The sequence below is a fragment of the Grampus griseus genome, assembly GCF_964374135.1.
Source record: "Grampus griseus genome assembly, chromosome: 20".
In the NCBI taxonomy this organism is placed as follows: Eukaryota; Metazoa; Chordata; class Mammalia; order Artiodactyla; family Delphinidae; genus Grampus; species Grampus griseus.
The window spans coordinates 38599215-38613425 of NC_139014.1; the positions used below are offsets into that span (position 1 = coordinate 38599215).

Below are 14211 nucleotides of genomic sequence, written 5' to 3' on the forward strand. Positions count from 1 at the left end.
CTCTTGAACTTCCACGGGGCACTACATGGGAAGAGCCTCCCAGGGCTCTGCTCACTTGTGACTCATGGAGCTCCTGGGTTGGGGGGCACGCGGTGGCGGGAAATCAGAGAGGCGGCGGCTCCCGGGTTAGAGAGAAAGTGAAAATCCACCAAAAATCCATCGGGGAAGTGCTGCTTGAGAGGCACTGGGGACACCAAAGCAAGTACTTCTCCCTCTCCCCGGGGAAGCAGCCTTGGAGACAGAATCAAAGTCCTGTCAGAGGAACCACACAGCAGCCCATCAGACGCAGAGCAGGAAACTGGGAGAGGGGAGTGGGGTGCTGGAGCCCAGCAGAGCAGGAAAGGGCCCCGAGCAGGGGGAGAGGTCGGGGCTGCGGGAGCTGGACCCCAGACCCAGAAGAGACCTTCTCTCTGGTCATCCTGAGCCCACCTTGTCCTTCGGCTCCAGAACTGCCACCTCTGAGCTGCTTCCCATTTACCCCACGGGGGGGCGATGCCCCGCCCCGCCCACCCTGGACACCTCCTCTCCTCCTGGCCGCCCCCTCCCAGCTGTTCCCTTGCTCCATTGCATTTATCCGGGGCTACTCCAGTTTAGAGGCTGGGGCACAAAGAGTCCATGAGCTGGGGACGGTCCAAGATGGTCATGAACACGACCAGGTCAGGGGATGCTCACCAGAGCCGCATGTCAGAATTGCCTGAAGGGCATTTATTAAATCCACACGCCTGCTGCATCTAACCTGGCAGGTCTGGGTGAGGCCCGGTAAACAGGGTCTAAAACATCCCGGGGAGGTCATCTAGCCAGGGCACTCCTGCCTAGTGACCAAGGGTCCAGGGCACGAGGGACAGCCACACAAGGCCCCAGGCTGGAGGTGACCTCAGCCTGGGTGTTAGGGCAAGCCCAGGGAGGGGCCTGCAGGACAGCTCACCAAATCGGTGCCCAGCAGGACCGTCTCCCAGAGGTGAGCTCCGAATAAATAAAGGGAGCACAGACAGAGCTCCCGTGCTAGAGCCTGAGCCCCTCATCATTAAAATGGTCTGGCCCTGCCCTGTCGGGCTGGAGGGTGCTGCCTGAGCTGGTGTGGGCCGGGGCTTCGCATGGGCCGGGCACAGGGCGGGGCAGTGAAGCCACGAGCGGCCACTGCTGGGGCCCACTTTATACCCGAGCGGACCGAGACGGGAGGGGAAGCCACCCAGGGTCACCCAGGCCCCTGGTCCCTCTCTCCTGCCCTGCCATCCACCCACCTTGCCCGCTGACCCCTGGGCGGCTGCTGGACCCCACCTGGATGCCCCTCCCCAGGCGCCTGGCACTGGTCTCCCTCGTGGAGCCCATGTCGCCCTGGGTCACGACCCCCTTCGTCCTCAGGCCCTGAGTCCCCAGGGACTTTATCCACTTACTCTCTTACCTCACGAATGTGTCCAGGTGGTGGAGATGTGGCCGTAAGGAAGACAGATGCCTGCCTTAGGGAGCTCGGGGCCCAGGGCTTTGGGGGCGAGACAGACACTCCCTCCCACACACATCAGAACACACGAGTTTGAGCTGTGGCGAGCCCAAGTACAATACGGGCTGTGAGGGGATCACACAATGGGGGTTTATCCGCGGGGCGTTGGGACAGGGAGAGGGCAGGCTTCCCCTCATTCAGGAAGAGGCCGACAGCAGGGGCCAGGACCCTCCCTCGACAAGGCAGGGGGAGGGGCTGTGCTCCAGCCCCCATGGGACGAGGACGCTCCGTTCCGACACGTGTGCATGTTCCACGCTTCCTGGGGACCCACAAGCTGGGCATGAGAGTGGGAGGTTCACGGAACCAAAAGACCAGCGGGGCCAGAGAGACGTCAGGAAGGCCCGTGGGTGAGGGAGGAGCTCGGTGTGGCAGACGGAGGGGCGGGCGACATGGGCAAAGGGAGCTAGAGTGCCCGCGGTCTGAGCCCCCTTCCGGCCTCTGGTCCAGATGCCCATCCCACCCCCCCGCACTTCCCACTTCCTCCCCTCTGCACTCACGGCCTCGGCCACCCGTCCAGCACCCGCCTCGGCCTCCAGAGGCCACGCCCCACCCGTGGGCTCAATAAACGTGGACAGGCCGGGGGCGGGGTGGGCAGGAAGGAGGCCAGGGGCTGCGGGGTTAAAATGCCTTCTCCTCAACACATCCTGTCTCCTGCCAGGACCGAGCTGGTCGCCTGCAGCTCCCCTCCCAGAGGGCTCCCAACCTGCTGCCCCTAGGGCGGCCAAGCCCTCCACCCCTCCCGCCAGCGCCGCCTGGGAAGGGCTTGAACCTTAGCTGAACCTCCAACCCGGCCTGCTGGGCCTCGGGATGCAGCTGCCCCGAACCTCGGATTATCTATCCTGTCTCTCTTCTCAGGCCCACGGCACAAATTCCACCGGCTCCGCCTTCAGGAATGCTCAGACTCTCATGGCTTTTCACCCCCTCTACTGCCACCCCAGTCAAAGCTGCCATCGCTTCACACCAGGGTGATTGTGACAGCCCCAGCCCAGCCGTCCTGGGCATGGCAGCCAGCGTGGTCCCTAAAATGAACCTCAGGGACTTCCCTGGTGGTCCGGTGGCTAAGACTCCATGCTCCCAATGCAGGGGACCCGGGTTCAATCCCTCGTCAGGGAACTAGATCCTGCATGCCGCAACTAAGAGTCCACATGCTGCAGCTAAAGATCCCAAGTGCTGCAATTAAGACCTGGTGGAGCCAGATAAATTTAAACACAAAAAAAACTATAAAAAAAAATAAAATGGGGACTTCCCCAGTGGTCCAGGGGTAAAGAATCCGCCTTACAATGCAGGGGACGTGGGTTCGATCCCTGGTCAGGGAGCTAAGATCCCACATGCCGCGGAGCAACTAAGCCCACATGCCACAAACTACAGAGCCCACACCACAACTACAGGAGAGAAAACCCACGCGCCACAACTAGAGAGAAGCCCGCGCGCCACAAGGAAAGATCCCGCATGCCTCAATTGAGACTTGATGCAGCCAAAAATAAATTAAATAAATCATAAATAAATCTTAAAAAATAAATAAATAAGATGAACCTCAGACCAAGTGGAAGACAGGGTCCCTGCCTGGATCCCGGCCCCCCGGCCCCAGTGCTGTCCCTCAGACGCAACAGAGCCCCTCTGTCCTGGGACTGTGCGCTGGGAAGCCCTTCCCTGGCCTGGTGCTCACACCTCCGCCCCTCGAGCCACCTGGGCCAGGCCCTCCTGGGTGACTTGTTCACAAGCACTCACCCCCAGCTCTTCCTCCCCAGCCATGTCACCAGCTGACCTGGGTGCGTGGTAACTGTCCTGCTCGTGGCGCAGGGGAGGGACTCTGTCTGTCCCGTCCCTGCTGTGCCCTCAGTACTCACTCTGGGACCCGGCATGAGGTGGTCACTCAGGACATGTTTGTTGAATGAAGGCAGGGCCAACCGTCAGAGGCTGGTCCCCAGCCTCCACGTGGCAAGGCCAGTAAGGACAGCGCCAAGGCCAGGGCTGCCCAGGTCTGGAGAGGGTTTAAGAGGGCGTGGCTACCGTAAATTCCATTTTTACAGTGTGGACAGAGGGCCACATACCGACTAATTTGGAAGCAGTACACATGGAATGTACCTGTGATGCAGAAGAGGACGTAAATACAGCAGCAAGAACAGACCCGGCAGCGCAGGGGTGGGGGGCCTGGGCCTCACAAGTCTTCCCCGCGCCCCGCCTTCCACTACCCCACAGACCCCGGGGGCCTCTCCCTCCTGGGACTCCAGCCAGTCCCCAGGGCTGCAGAAGGCGGGAGGAGGTGGGGATCGTGCTGCAGGGGACCCCGAAGCCAAGCAACGTCATTCCCCTTGTGATTAAGAGGCGGTCACTGCTCTGACTGCGGGCGGGGGGAGGACGGTGAGGAAATCCACTTGTCAGACGTCAGGGCAGCGGGCTGCACACAGACCGACTCGAGCGGCCCGCCGCCCGCCTGCCCTGGGTGGGGGACACGCACCCTTCCTCCGTCTCATTGATGATGTCGCAGATCTCCATGTTCAGCGTCCAGTCCTCGCTCTGCAGGGAGCCGTCTGTAGCCTTTTCTGCGAATTCAGAAAGAAAACTGGCTTACACTTCTCCTGGGATAAGGGCCCCGGCGGGGAGGAGGGCCCCGGACCCACCCCACTCTCCCACCAGGCAGATGGGCTGAGCCGACAGCGCCTCTGGGTGCTGCTCCCGCGAGAATACCTGGGAGGGGGGCCGGGGGCTGACTCCTAAGCCTGCCCTTCATTCACCAAACTCCCATGAGCTAGAACTAGAACTCTCAGAAGAGAACGCAGGGGAAAGGCTTCATGACGTCGGGTGTGGCAATGATTCTACTCATGGATGTGACAACAAAAGCACACGCAACGGAAGAAAAAATAGATAAACCGGACTGCACAGAAATTTAAAACTTTCTGTGCATTAAAAGCCACAACCAACAGAGTAAAAACGGAGCAACCTACGGAATGTTAGAAAATATTTGCAAATCTGAGAAGGAGTTAGTATCCTTTAGAATAAATAAAGAAGACCTGAACAGACATTTCTCCAAAAAAGATATACAAATGGCCAATAAGTCCATGAAAAAAAAAGTGTTAAAAATCACTAGTCATTAGGGAAATGCAAATCAAAACAACGAGATACCACCTCACACCCACTAGGACGGCTGCTATCAAAAAAAACAGAAAGTAGGGACTCCCCTGGTGGTCCAGTGGCTAAGACTCTGTGTTCCCAATGCAGGGGGCCCAGGTTCGATCCCTGGTGGGGGAACTAGATCCCACATGCGTGACACAACTAAGAAGCCCGCATGCCGCAACTAAAAGACCCCTTTGCCACAATGAAGATCCAGTTACATAAAACAGCCATAAATAAAATATATATTAAAAAAAACAGAAAATAACAAGTGCTGGAGAGGATGTGGAGAAACTGCTTGTGCACTGTTGGTGGGAATGGAAAATGATATAGCCCTTATAAAAAATATGGCAGGGGGCTTCCCTGGTGGCGCAGTGGTTGAGAGTCCGCCTGCCGATGCAGGGGACACGGGTTCATGCCCCGGTCTGGGAAGATCCCACGTGCCGCGGAGCAGCTGGGCCCGTGAGCCATGGCCACTGAGCCTGCGCGTCCGGAGCCTGTGCTCTGCAGCGGGAGAGGCTACAACAGTGAGAGGCCCGCGTACTGCAAAAAAAAAAAAAAAAAAAAAAATATGGCAGGTCCTCAAATTATCAAAAAGAGAACTACCATATGATCCAGAAATTCCACTTTTGGGTACACACCCAAAAAGAGTTTCAAAAGAGTTGAAAGTAGGATCTCAAAGAGGTATTTTCACATTCATGTTCACAGCAGCTTTATTCACAATAGCCAGGAAGCAACCCAGGTGTCTAGACGCAGATGATGGATAAACAAAATGTGGTAGGTTCACACAATGGAATATTATTCAGCCTTAAAAGGGAAGGAAATTCTGACACCTGCTCCAACATGAATAGAACCTCAAGGATATTATGCTGAGTGAAACAAGCCAGATACAAAAAGATAAATACTGTGTGATTCCACTTATTTGAGCATCCTAAAGTAGTCAAATTCATAGAGAGAAAGTAGAATGGCGGGTGCCAGAGGCTGGGGGAAGGACAGAGGCTGGGGAAGGAGGTGGTGAGTTGCTGCTGAATGCGGACAGAGTTTCAGTTTTGCAAGACGAGAAAGGTCTAGAGAGCGGTTGCACGACAATGTGAATGTATTTAACACTTAAAAATGGTGAAGATGGCCAATTTTGTTATGTGTATTTTGACACAATTAAAAATTAAAAAAAAAAAAATCCCCCTAAGGTAGGCATGATTCTCTCCCACATTTAGAAAGAAGGAAGTGAGGCTCAGAGGTTGGGTCCTTGGCCGGGATCACATAGCTGAGTTGGTGGCACTGACATCCGGTCTCAGGTCTGTCTGTCTCTAACGCCTAGGCATTTGCTGATATGGCCTCAGCAGTTAGCACAGGCGAGTTTGGACCCAACGTTGGGATCTTAGCTGAATTCCAAGCCTGCCCCATCCTAACTGCACAATACTCAAGAGGGAGACCATCATCCCCCTTTCAACAAAAGCTTCAAACAACCCGCACTTCCACTGACGCTCCATAAAAACCCCGCGACCTCCGTATGTGTTGGAAGTGGCCTTGTTTTACCGGAGGCAGCTGCGGAGAAGGGACGCTTGCTTTGTACACAACACCCTGGAACTCACACGCCCAAACGAAGGCTGTCCTTACAAGCGGTGAGCACACACTCCAAACAGCTACTGCTACTGCTCCAAACATCTGTGCAACAGCCTTCAGTCTGCATGGAAAAAGCCTCACTGCTTTAATTTTTACCGAAAAGGCTATATCCCCAAAATTTTCACCCCCTTTATTCGTCACCCTGGGCACCTAGACTCCCTACCCGCGAATGAGCAAACCTGCCCCCAAGCGGTGAGAGTCACCCCTGATGAGCCCATGCGTGTGGTGGGCTGGGAGCCCACGGTGCCACTTGGCAGGAGCATTTGATCGGGGGAGAGCAGGGGCAGGCACGCGGGAGGAATGGCCAAAGCACCGTCCAGTCTAGAGAAGGGAAGACCGAGGGCAGAGGCTGCTCGAGGTGAGGGCAGAACGAGGCAGCGTCGGGACGACCCTTGCCCCCACACCCCATCCCACCCCCGCTCGCCCAGCCACTCGGCTCTCTGAAGGGCCCTCCCCTTCAAGGTGTCCACGCCCAGAGGAGGGGACTCCCCCCAGGGGCCACACAGCAGGGGTGTCTGCGGCCACAAACCCAGTGGCCTCCTAATAAAGCCGTCCTGCCTGCGACCCTACGGAGCCAGCGAAGGGACAGGCCAGCTGGCCAAAGGGCCGCCCTCCGCCGGTGGTCTGGCCAGTCACAGCACGGGCCACGGCACAGACTCGGGAAGAGAGAGCGGCAGTGGCACCGTGGCAGGGCCACGGGGACACTGTCTTGGAGGCTTAACAGAGGAAACGTTCAATCAATGAACCTCACATCCAAGTTAGGGGTAGCAGCAGAGTCCATGAACCTCCCCCTCCCCCGGCACCGGGAAGGGGGTCAAAGGCATGAGAACCCATCCTCGGGGTCAGCGCTTTCCATCCAATTACCGGCGTTCTGAGTTTTCAAGCTAAAAGATAGATACTCCTTTTGATTATAAAGAACCAACCCCCAAAGAATGCTGCTTTCTTTTCATTTTGCTGGATATGCCACAGAAATGCAGCTGTGGGTATTTGGCTCGGCTGAGACAGATGAAGGAGGTACGGCTGACAAAGGAGCTCAAATCAGTTCTCGTTTTCCTCTCCTCATAAAAGAATTCCCCCAGCAACAGAACTGAGTTGGATCTGATTGCCCTGCAACTGTGGCCACTCCCACGGGCTCCCTCCCTCCGTCCTGTCCCCAGGCCAGAGGACGCAAAGTTCAGGCTCATTTCTTTTATCACGTAAATTGTCAAAACAGAAGATAAATCCTGGTGCAACAGCAGAAACACAATGCTCCAGGGGACAAGGGCCAAGTCATTCCCGCCAGCTAGCCCTTGGGATGGAGAAAGATCAAAGCACCAGTGACCCGAGCTGCAAAGGGCTGACCTTTTAGAGGTCCCCGGTGATATGCTAATGACCAGGGGCTGAGCAGGCCTGGGCAGGGCAGGGCAGGGCTGGACAGGGCTGTGAAGGGCAGGGCTGTGAAGGGGCAGACACAGCTCCCATTAAACCTTCAGCGTAAAAGAGTATGTCATCCTGATGCTGTTGCCATGGCATTTTCTCCATTCAGAAAAGGCTGCCTCCTGCCTGGTGCGGGCTGGGGGCCAGGGCGCCTTGAAGGTCGACCCTGGGACTTCCCTAGCGGTCCAGTGGTTAAGGCTCCGCGCTTCCACTGCAGGGGGCACGGGTTTGATACCTGGTGGGGGGCCGCTCAACCCTGTCAGCCATGACAGTGCCCTCTCCCAGCAGGGCTTTTCTCCAGCAGCCCATCCCTCACCCCTCCCACGCAGTGGGAAATCCCAGGCGGTCCTGCTGGGAGGAGCCTCGAGACCCAGTGGCTTGGTTTCTTGGCTGCGGACGTCCACACTCTGCTGTGAAATGGAGCAACTTCAGAAACAGCCAGCCCCAGAAGGCGGAAGAGGCTGGATTAGCATTTTTGCATTCAGCAACATCCTTCTGGTGAGAATGGAGGAAAAAACAGCCAAATTTTCTACCTCCCCAACAATCAAGAGTGTGAGAAGGAGCCCAGAGGTGCCGGCGCAAAGAAACAGCGTTCCGGGTTGCTTCGTGCCCGGTGTGGAGAACGGAGGAAAGGGGGTCCGGATGGGCAAGAAGCTCATCTGATGATACGCACCAATGACGGAAGCAGCCATCTGGATTCCGCATTGCTACATGCTAGTGGGGCAGGTGGGCACAGACCAGCCAGGGGGAAAGAAAAATCAACCCCAACAATGTACTCAGAGCCATGGTGGCCGCTTGCTCCAGATTCCTAACCTGCTCTGTGAATGTTAATTGCAGCTGGCCCTCTTCCACTGGAGAGCCTCGCCCCTACTTTATGGGATGTCCTTTTCTACGCCAGCAGGCCCCACTCCTCCTTCACCCCTCTTAAAAGGCAGATAAAGTACATCTGAACAGCCCGCAGACTACAGAGGCAGCTTCCTCTGGAACTTTAAGGCAAAATAAAACCCCGTGGTCCCCATGCCATGTACTTGAGATTAGCAGCCTGAGAAGTGCCCTGCACCGTCCTTGACCTGCGGGCAGGGAGAGGGAGACGGCCAGTCGTGACCCAGTCCAACCACAGCACTGGGGCCCCGATCCCTGGGCCCTAGTGCCACGGGGCCATGGGGAAGTGAGTGGCAACCCCGCCCCTGCCCACCAACTGTGACAGACCACGGCAAGCCCCTGTAAGCAGGGCACATAGGACAAGACAAGCCAGGAAGAACCAGCCAGAGCTGGTGTGAAGTCCTCAGGGACTGGGTAAGCCCCTCTCCCCCACCCCGCAGCTGGAGAGGGCAGCGGGGTGGGTGGTGATGGAGAACTTGCTTCCAACCTTGGCTGCAGGTGAGACACCCCTGCCTGGGTCCCGCCCTGTGCCTTCCCACCAGAACCTGTGGGCACAAGGCAGGGACAGACAGACGTGTTCCAACAGCGCCAGGGGGCTGGGGGTCCCGCCCCGGGGAAGGAACGGGACACAGTCCTCCAGCTAACAGCCACTGAGGGCTGGGCATGGGGAAACAGCAGGAGGCAAGACAGACCGAGTCCCTGCCCTGCAGCTCGAGGACCCTGGCTCCAGTCCTGGCTCTGCCTGAGCTCCTGGACTCTGCTTCCCTTTTCTTCTCTGGTTCCTTCTCTAGGTGTTGTTTCCCGCCAAATGAGGCAACAGGTCTCAGTGATCTCTGATCCCCCCAGTCCCCTACCCCACTCTGACAGTACATTGGCCTATGATTTCTTTTCTTCTTTTTTTGGTGATTTTTAAAATAATATTTATTTATTTGGCTGTGCCGGGTCTTAGTTGCGGCACGTGGGATCTTTAGTTGCGGCACGCGGACTCTTAGTTGCGGCATGTGGAATCTAGTTCCCCGACCAGGGATTGAACCCGGGCCCCCTGCATTGGGAGCTCAGTGTCTTAACTACTGGGCCACCAGGGAAGTCCCCCATGATTTTTTTTGTGTGTGTGGTAAAATATACACAACATAAAATTTACCACCTTAGCCATTTCTAAACGCACAGCTCAGTGGCATTCCGTGCATGCATGTTGTGTGCAATCGCCATCGTCTCCAGAAATTATTCATCTTCCCAAGCTGAAACTCTGTCTCCATGAAACGCTCACTCCCATCCCCCTCCCCCAGCTGCTGGCACCCACCCTTCTGCTTTCTGTCTTTAGGAAGTGACCCCTCTAAGTACCTCACATAAATGGATTCATACAATATTTGTCCTTTTTGTGACTGGCTTACTTCACGGAGCATAATTTTCTCAAGGTTCATCCATGTTGGAGCAAGTGTCAGGATTTTCTTCTTTTCTAGGGCTGAATAATACTCCATTGCGCGTAGAGACCACACTTTGTTTATTCATCTGTATGGGCTGTTTCCACCTTTTGGCTACAGTGAATGATGCGGCTATGAACATTGGTGTGCAAATACCGGTGAAGCTTTGCTGAATCTATTAATTCTAACACGTTTTTTTTTTTTCATGAAAGCTTTAGGTTTTCTACATACAAGGTTATGTCATCTGTGAACAGAGATAATTTTAATTCTTTCTTTCCCATTTGGATGTCCTTTATTTCTTTTCTGCTGTAATTGCTCCAGCAAGGACTCCCAGTACCATGTTGAATAGAAGTGGTGAAAGTTAGCATTCCTGGGCTTACATAGAACTTCACCAAACCCGATCATCACTGTGAGAGCAAATGAAGGGAAGAGGAGACCCATCGGAGCTGAGCCCTCATTTCAGGAAAAGGTAGGTTACCTGCCCGAGTGTGAAAGCGGGAGCCACATCCGGGTCCAGAGGACTCTGCCAGCCAAGGGGCCTTGTATCTGCGTCCCGCCCCCAGGAGGTTACTTGGACTTCTCCGGCCTGGAAAGCCTTCGCCCCCGCCAGCCTGCCCATGTCTAGTGTTGCCGCCACGTCCTCCCCCGAGCCTCCTTAGATACCATCCCTAGGGATGCTTCTGACAGGCGCCAGCACCTGACGCCTGCAAGGGCCATGCAAGGGCCAAGTTCTCAAGGCCGTTCCAACTCTGTTCTGGGAGGTTCTCCCAATGTGACGGCCGTAACAAACCGTGGGGGTACCTGGCTTCCCGTCTAAACCTGCAGCTGCACGAAGGCAGCACGTCTCCGCATCCGCGGCAGGGCCTGGCCTGGCCTGTGATGCCAAGCAGTGATGACCGCACACCCTCTGCGGCCCTGGGCGCTGGGCCCTGGGTGGCCTGGGGAGATCAGCGCTGGGCGCCAGCTGTCCCCAGGGTCTCCCTCTGGGCTCAGAAGCAGGAGAAACAGGCGTGACTGTGGAGTCTGAGCAGGGAGTTGGAACCCACGCTTTGGTGGCTTCAAACTTCAGCCAATTACTGTGTGACCCCCGGAACACAACCTCTTTAAGGCTTTCCGTCATCTCTAAGATGCGATAATCACAGCGGGTTTTCTCACGTGGCAGCTGTGAAATGAACTAAGCACAAAACAGGAAGCACTGCAGAGCCCATGACTCAGTGGCCTCCCCCCGCCCCGCCCCCGTGCCATGGCCCCCCACACCCTTCCCTCGCATTCCCATGTCACCACTGCCACCTACAGGTAAACAGCCGCCCACCAGCCACCCCGGCCGCTTGATGCCCAGGAGCCTGCAGATACCCAGCTTCCTGATTTCTGGGTTTCTGCGCCACAGGGGCTCCCCTTCCGGAAGGAAGCGCCCAACGGCCCGGCCCACCTGCGAGGCAGAGGCACCGTTTCCTCAGGGATCCAAACGCTGAAGCTCCCAGGTCTCAGAGCCCAGCCGGTAAGATTGCCTACGAGTCACTCACGACACACGTCACATCTCCCGACTCTGGACATGGGCCCTGGGCAGGCTGCCCGTGCCCCGCCGGCCACGTCTCACCCTCAGAGCTGCCACCTCTGACCTCGCGTCGTCAAGGCGCCGGTGCGCACTCCTCTCGCACAGCAGGAGCGCAAGGGGAGAGAATCCGGTGTCCAGCGAGCACACCTTCTGTTGGGCCGGGCTCTTCACAGACTCGTCTTATGTACCCCAGACCCGCCCCCATGGAGGGCAGCCCGTCTCAGAGGGGAAGACAGTGAGGCCGAGGGGTGATCAGCCCGATGACGACAGCGCACCGCCTGCAGGGAGCAGCGACCAAGGTCACCCTGGCGCACGCAGCCTGGGACCCCGACACCCACAGACAAGGCTGGGGCCTCGAGAGCAGCCAGGGCCCCAGTCCCCGGCCACAGCCTGCCCTCCTGATTTCCCAGGTGGAGCTGAGAAGGCCTGGGCCGAGAAGTGAACAGGCAGCAGGGGTGAGGGATCAAGTGCAATCGGCTGCCAGGTCAACTCTCTCCTTGTTCTTCCTTTTTTCGTTAATAAACTTTTAATATTGGAATAATTTCAGATTTCCTGAGAAGTCGCAGAGATTGTGTAAGGGTCCCTATGTGCCCTTCTCCCAGTTTCTGCTGATGTTAACATCTTACAGAACCGCTGCTCACGTGTCAAAACTGAAAAATTAACATCGGCAGAGAACTACTAACTAAACTCCAGGCTTTATTCGGATTTCTCCGTTTTTCCACTAAAATGCCCTTTTTGTCCAGGATCCAATCCAGAATACCACACTGCATTTAGTCTTCTCTTTTTAATCTCCTATTCTCTTTAAAGACTGACAAATTCACAAAATCACTAACTTACTCTCCCACCTGGAGAGCTCGGTTCCAAGGGGCAGCTCTGTCTGAGCCCCAACTCCACGACGGCCTAATTAGGACACCACACGCTCCCCTCCCGCAACAAAGAGGCCCTTCAGGCCAGCCCGCAGCAGAGAGGAGACGCCTGTCAGCCTCACAGGCCCCAGGCTGCTGACCCAAGTTCTTTTTAACTGGGACCCCCCCCCCTTGGGGGTCCCCAGCTTAGGTGCACGTGGGTGTGTCCTCTAGAGGCAGAGACACGGGGCACCCGATGGAGCATTTCCAGAGTAGGTACAGGCGGGTGCGGGACGGGGGCTGGGGGCGCCGACTTAGGGCCGGGTGGGCAGCTGGGGGCGCAGGGCTCTGCAGGAGCCGGGCCAGGCCGCGAGCGCGGGGCCGCCGGGGTCTCCGGTTGTTATCCGACAGCCAGGCCGCTGGGCCGGTTGACGGGAAGAGAAAGGTCCGGTGGGGGGGCTGGTGCTCAGGTCAGAGCTGCAGGAAATCGAGCTGACCTGCGGCTCTGGGGCTGCTGGCCTCGCCCATGCGCACCCCCAGGGCAGAGGCGAGGGCAAGGGGCCGAGCCACGGAAGGCTTCCCAGTTCAAGCCCAAACTGCCTGAGGGGCCTCCGCGCCAGGGCACTGGCAGGCACAGTACAGAAGCAGGCAGGAGGCACGCACACCGTGACCCAGCGAGTGCAGGGGAGCGCCATGCGGAGGGAGGCCCACAGAGGCCCCGCCCCCCCTCACCCCCGGGCCTGCAGGAGGAGGGGCCGCGGCTGGGAACAGACCCCTGTCCTCTGAGAGGCAGGCTTCCTGCAAGAGCAGCGACAGCGTGTGGTGGAGACAGATCACGGTGACCCCGAGGGCCCAAGCCGGAGCACACAGCCAGCTGACTGCTCGGGGAAGAGGGAGCGAGCACGGGGCCCAGGCCGGCCCTGGGCATCTGACCGTGGCCACATTCCTCCAGCTCTCTCAGCTGCAGCTTAGTCATCCATAAAAACGGGCACACGACAGTCCCTTCCCCTCACAGGGGTGAGTACTAAGTGAGTTAGTGAGTGTGCAACAGACAGGACCTACCTCAAGCCTTCTGTGGACGGGAGCTCAGGAAGGCAGAGGAGCCGCCTCCACGGCTTTTAGGGTGCTCCTAGTGTGTGGACGGACAGGACCACGACCAGGAAAGGCTGCACCCTGCCGGCCAGGCACCCATCAGCCAACGAGACTAGCCAGGGACCACAGCTGTCACCATGAACGACACCAAAAAGGAAGGTCTCCTTCCAGCCTCAAAGACCAATTACAAAACTCCCAGCCTGGAGGAAGCCTCCCCCAAGTTCCCCAGGGCTCACCCTGGCTGTGCTCGGTGAAGCCTGAGTGTGTGGCCCCATTCCTGCAAAGAGCTGGCCCCCGGAACCAGGTCCAGAGGAACAGGCTCCTGGCCACCCGCTCACAGCTTCTGTGGGGACCAGGCGAAAACAACCCCTCGAATGGGGCTCACATGTTAGCAGATGTTTCCCACCTGGAGGTCTAGCCCGAGGAGGAAGAGCAGCTGATAAGAACAAATACCGCGTCGGAGCAAGGAAGCGAAATTCCTACTCCTGAATCAACACACTTTTAAAAGAACGATGCCCACTGCTGGGACGGCTATCGGGAGACCAGGGCATCACCTCCCTGGCGGCCACACACCTTTAAGAACCTTCTGGAAAAACAACAGACATCCAGAGGCATGCTGTAAAAGATTCTTGTCCTTTGACCTAACAATCTTTTTAGGACTCTTAGCTTAAAGGGATATTTCAAATAAAAAAGCTACCCAGCCCAGCAATTGCACCCCTGGGTCACCCAAGAGACATGAAGACATCTTTCCACATGAACACCTGCACC

General features: G+C 57.0%; 1 protein-coding gene across 7 annotated transcripts in view; it reads right to left on the reverse strand.

The window, feature by feature from the left end:
- Window positions 1–14211, reverse strand: part of TOM1L2 (target of myb1 like 2 membrane trafficking protein) — an 81523-nt gene that overhangs the window by 35722 nt on the left and 31590 nt on the right. For all 7 annotated transcript variants that reach the window (XR_014298352.1, XM_082679588.1, XM_082679587.1 and 4 more), the window contains exon 2: window positions 3957–4041. Coding sequence is in view for 6 of the 7 variants with exons in the window: in XM_082679588.1 (XP_082535714.1) it covers window positions 3957–4041 (85 nt within the window). In the remaining variant the exon portion in view is untranslated. The remainder of the gene's footprint in view (window positions 1–3956; window positions 4042–14211) is intronic.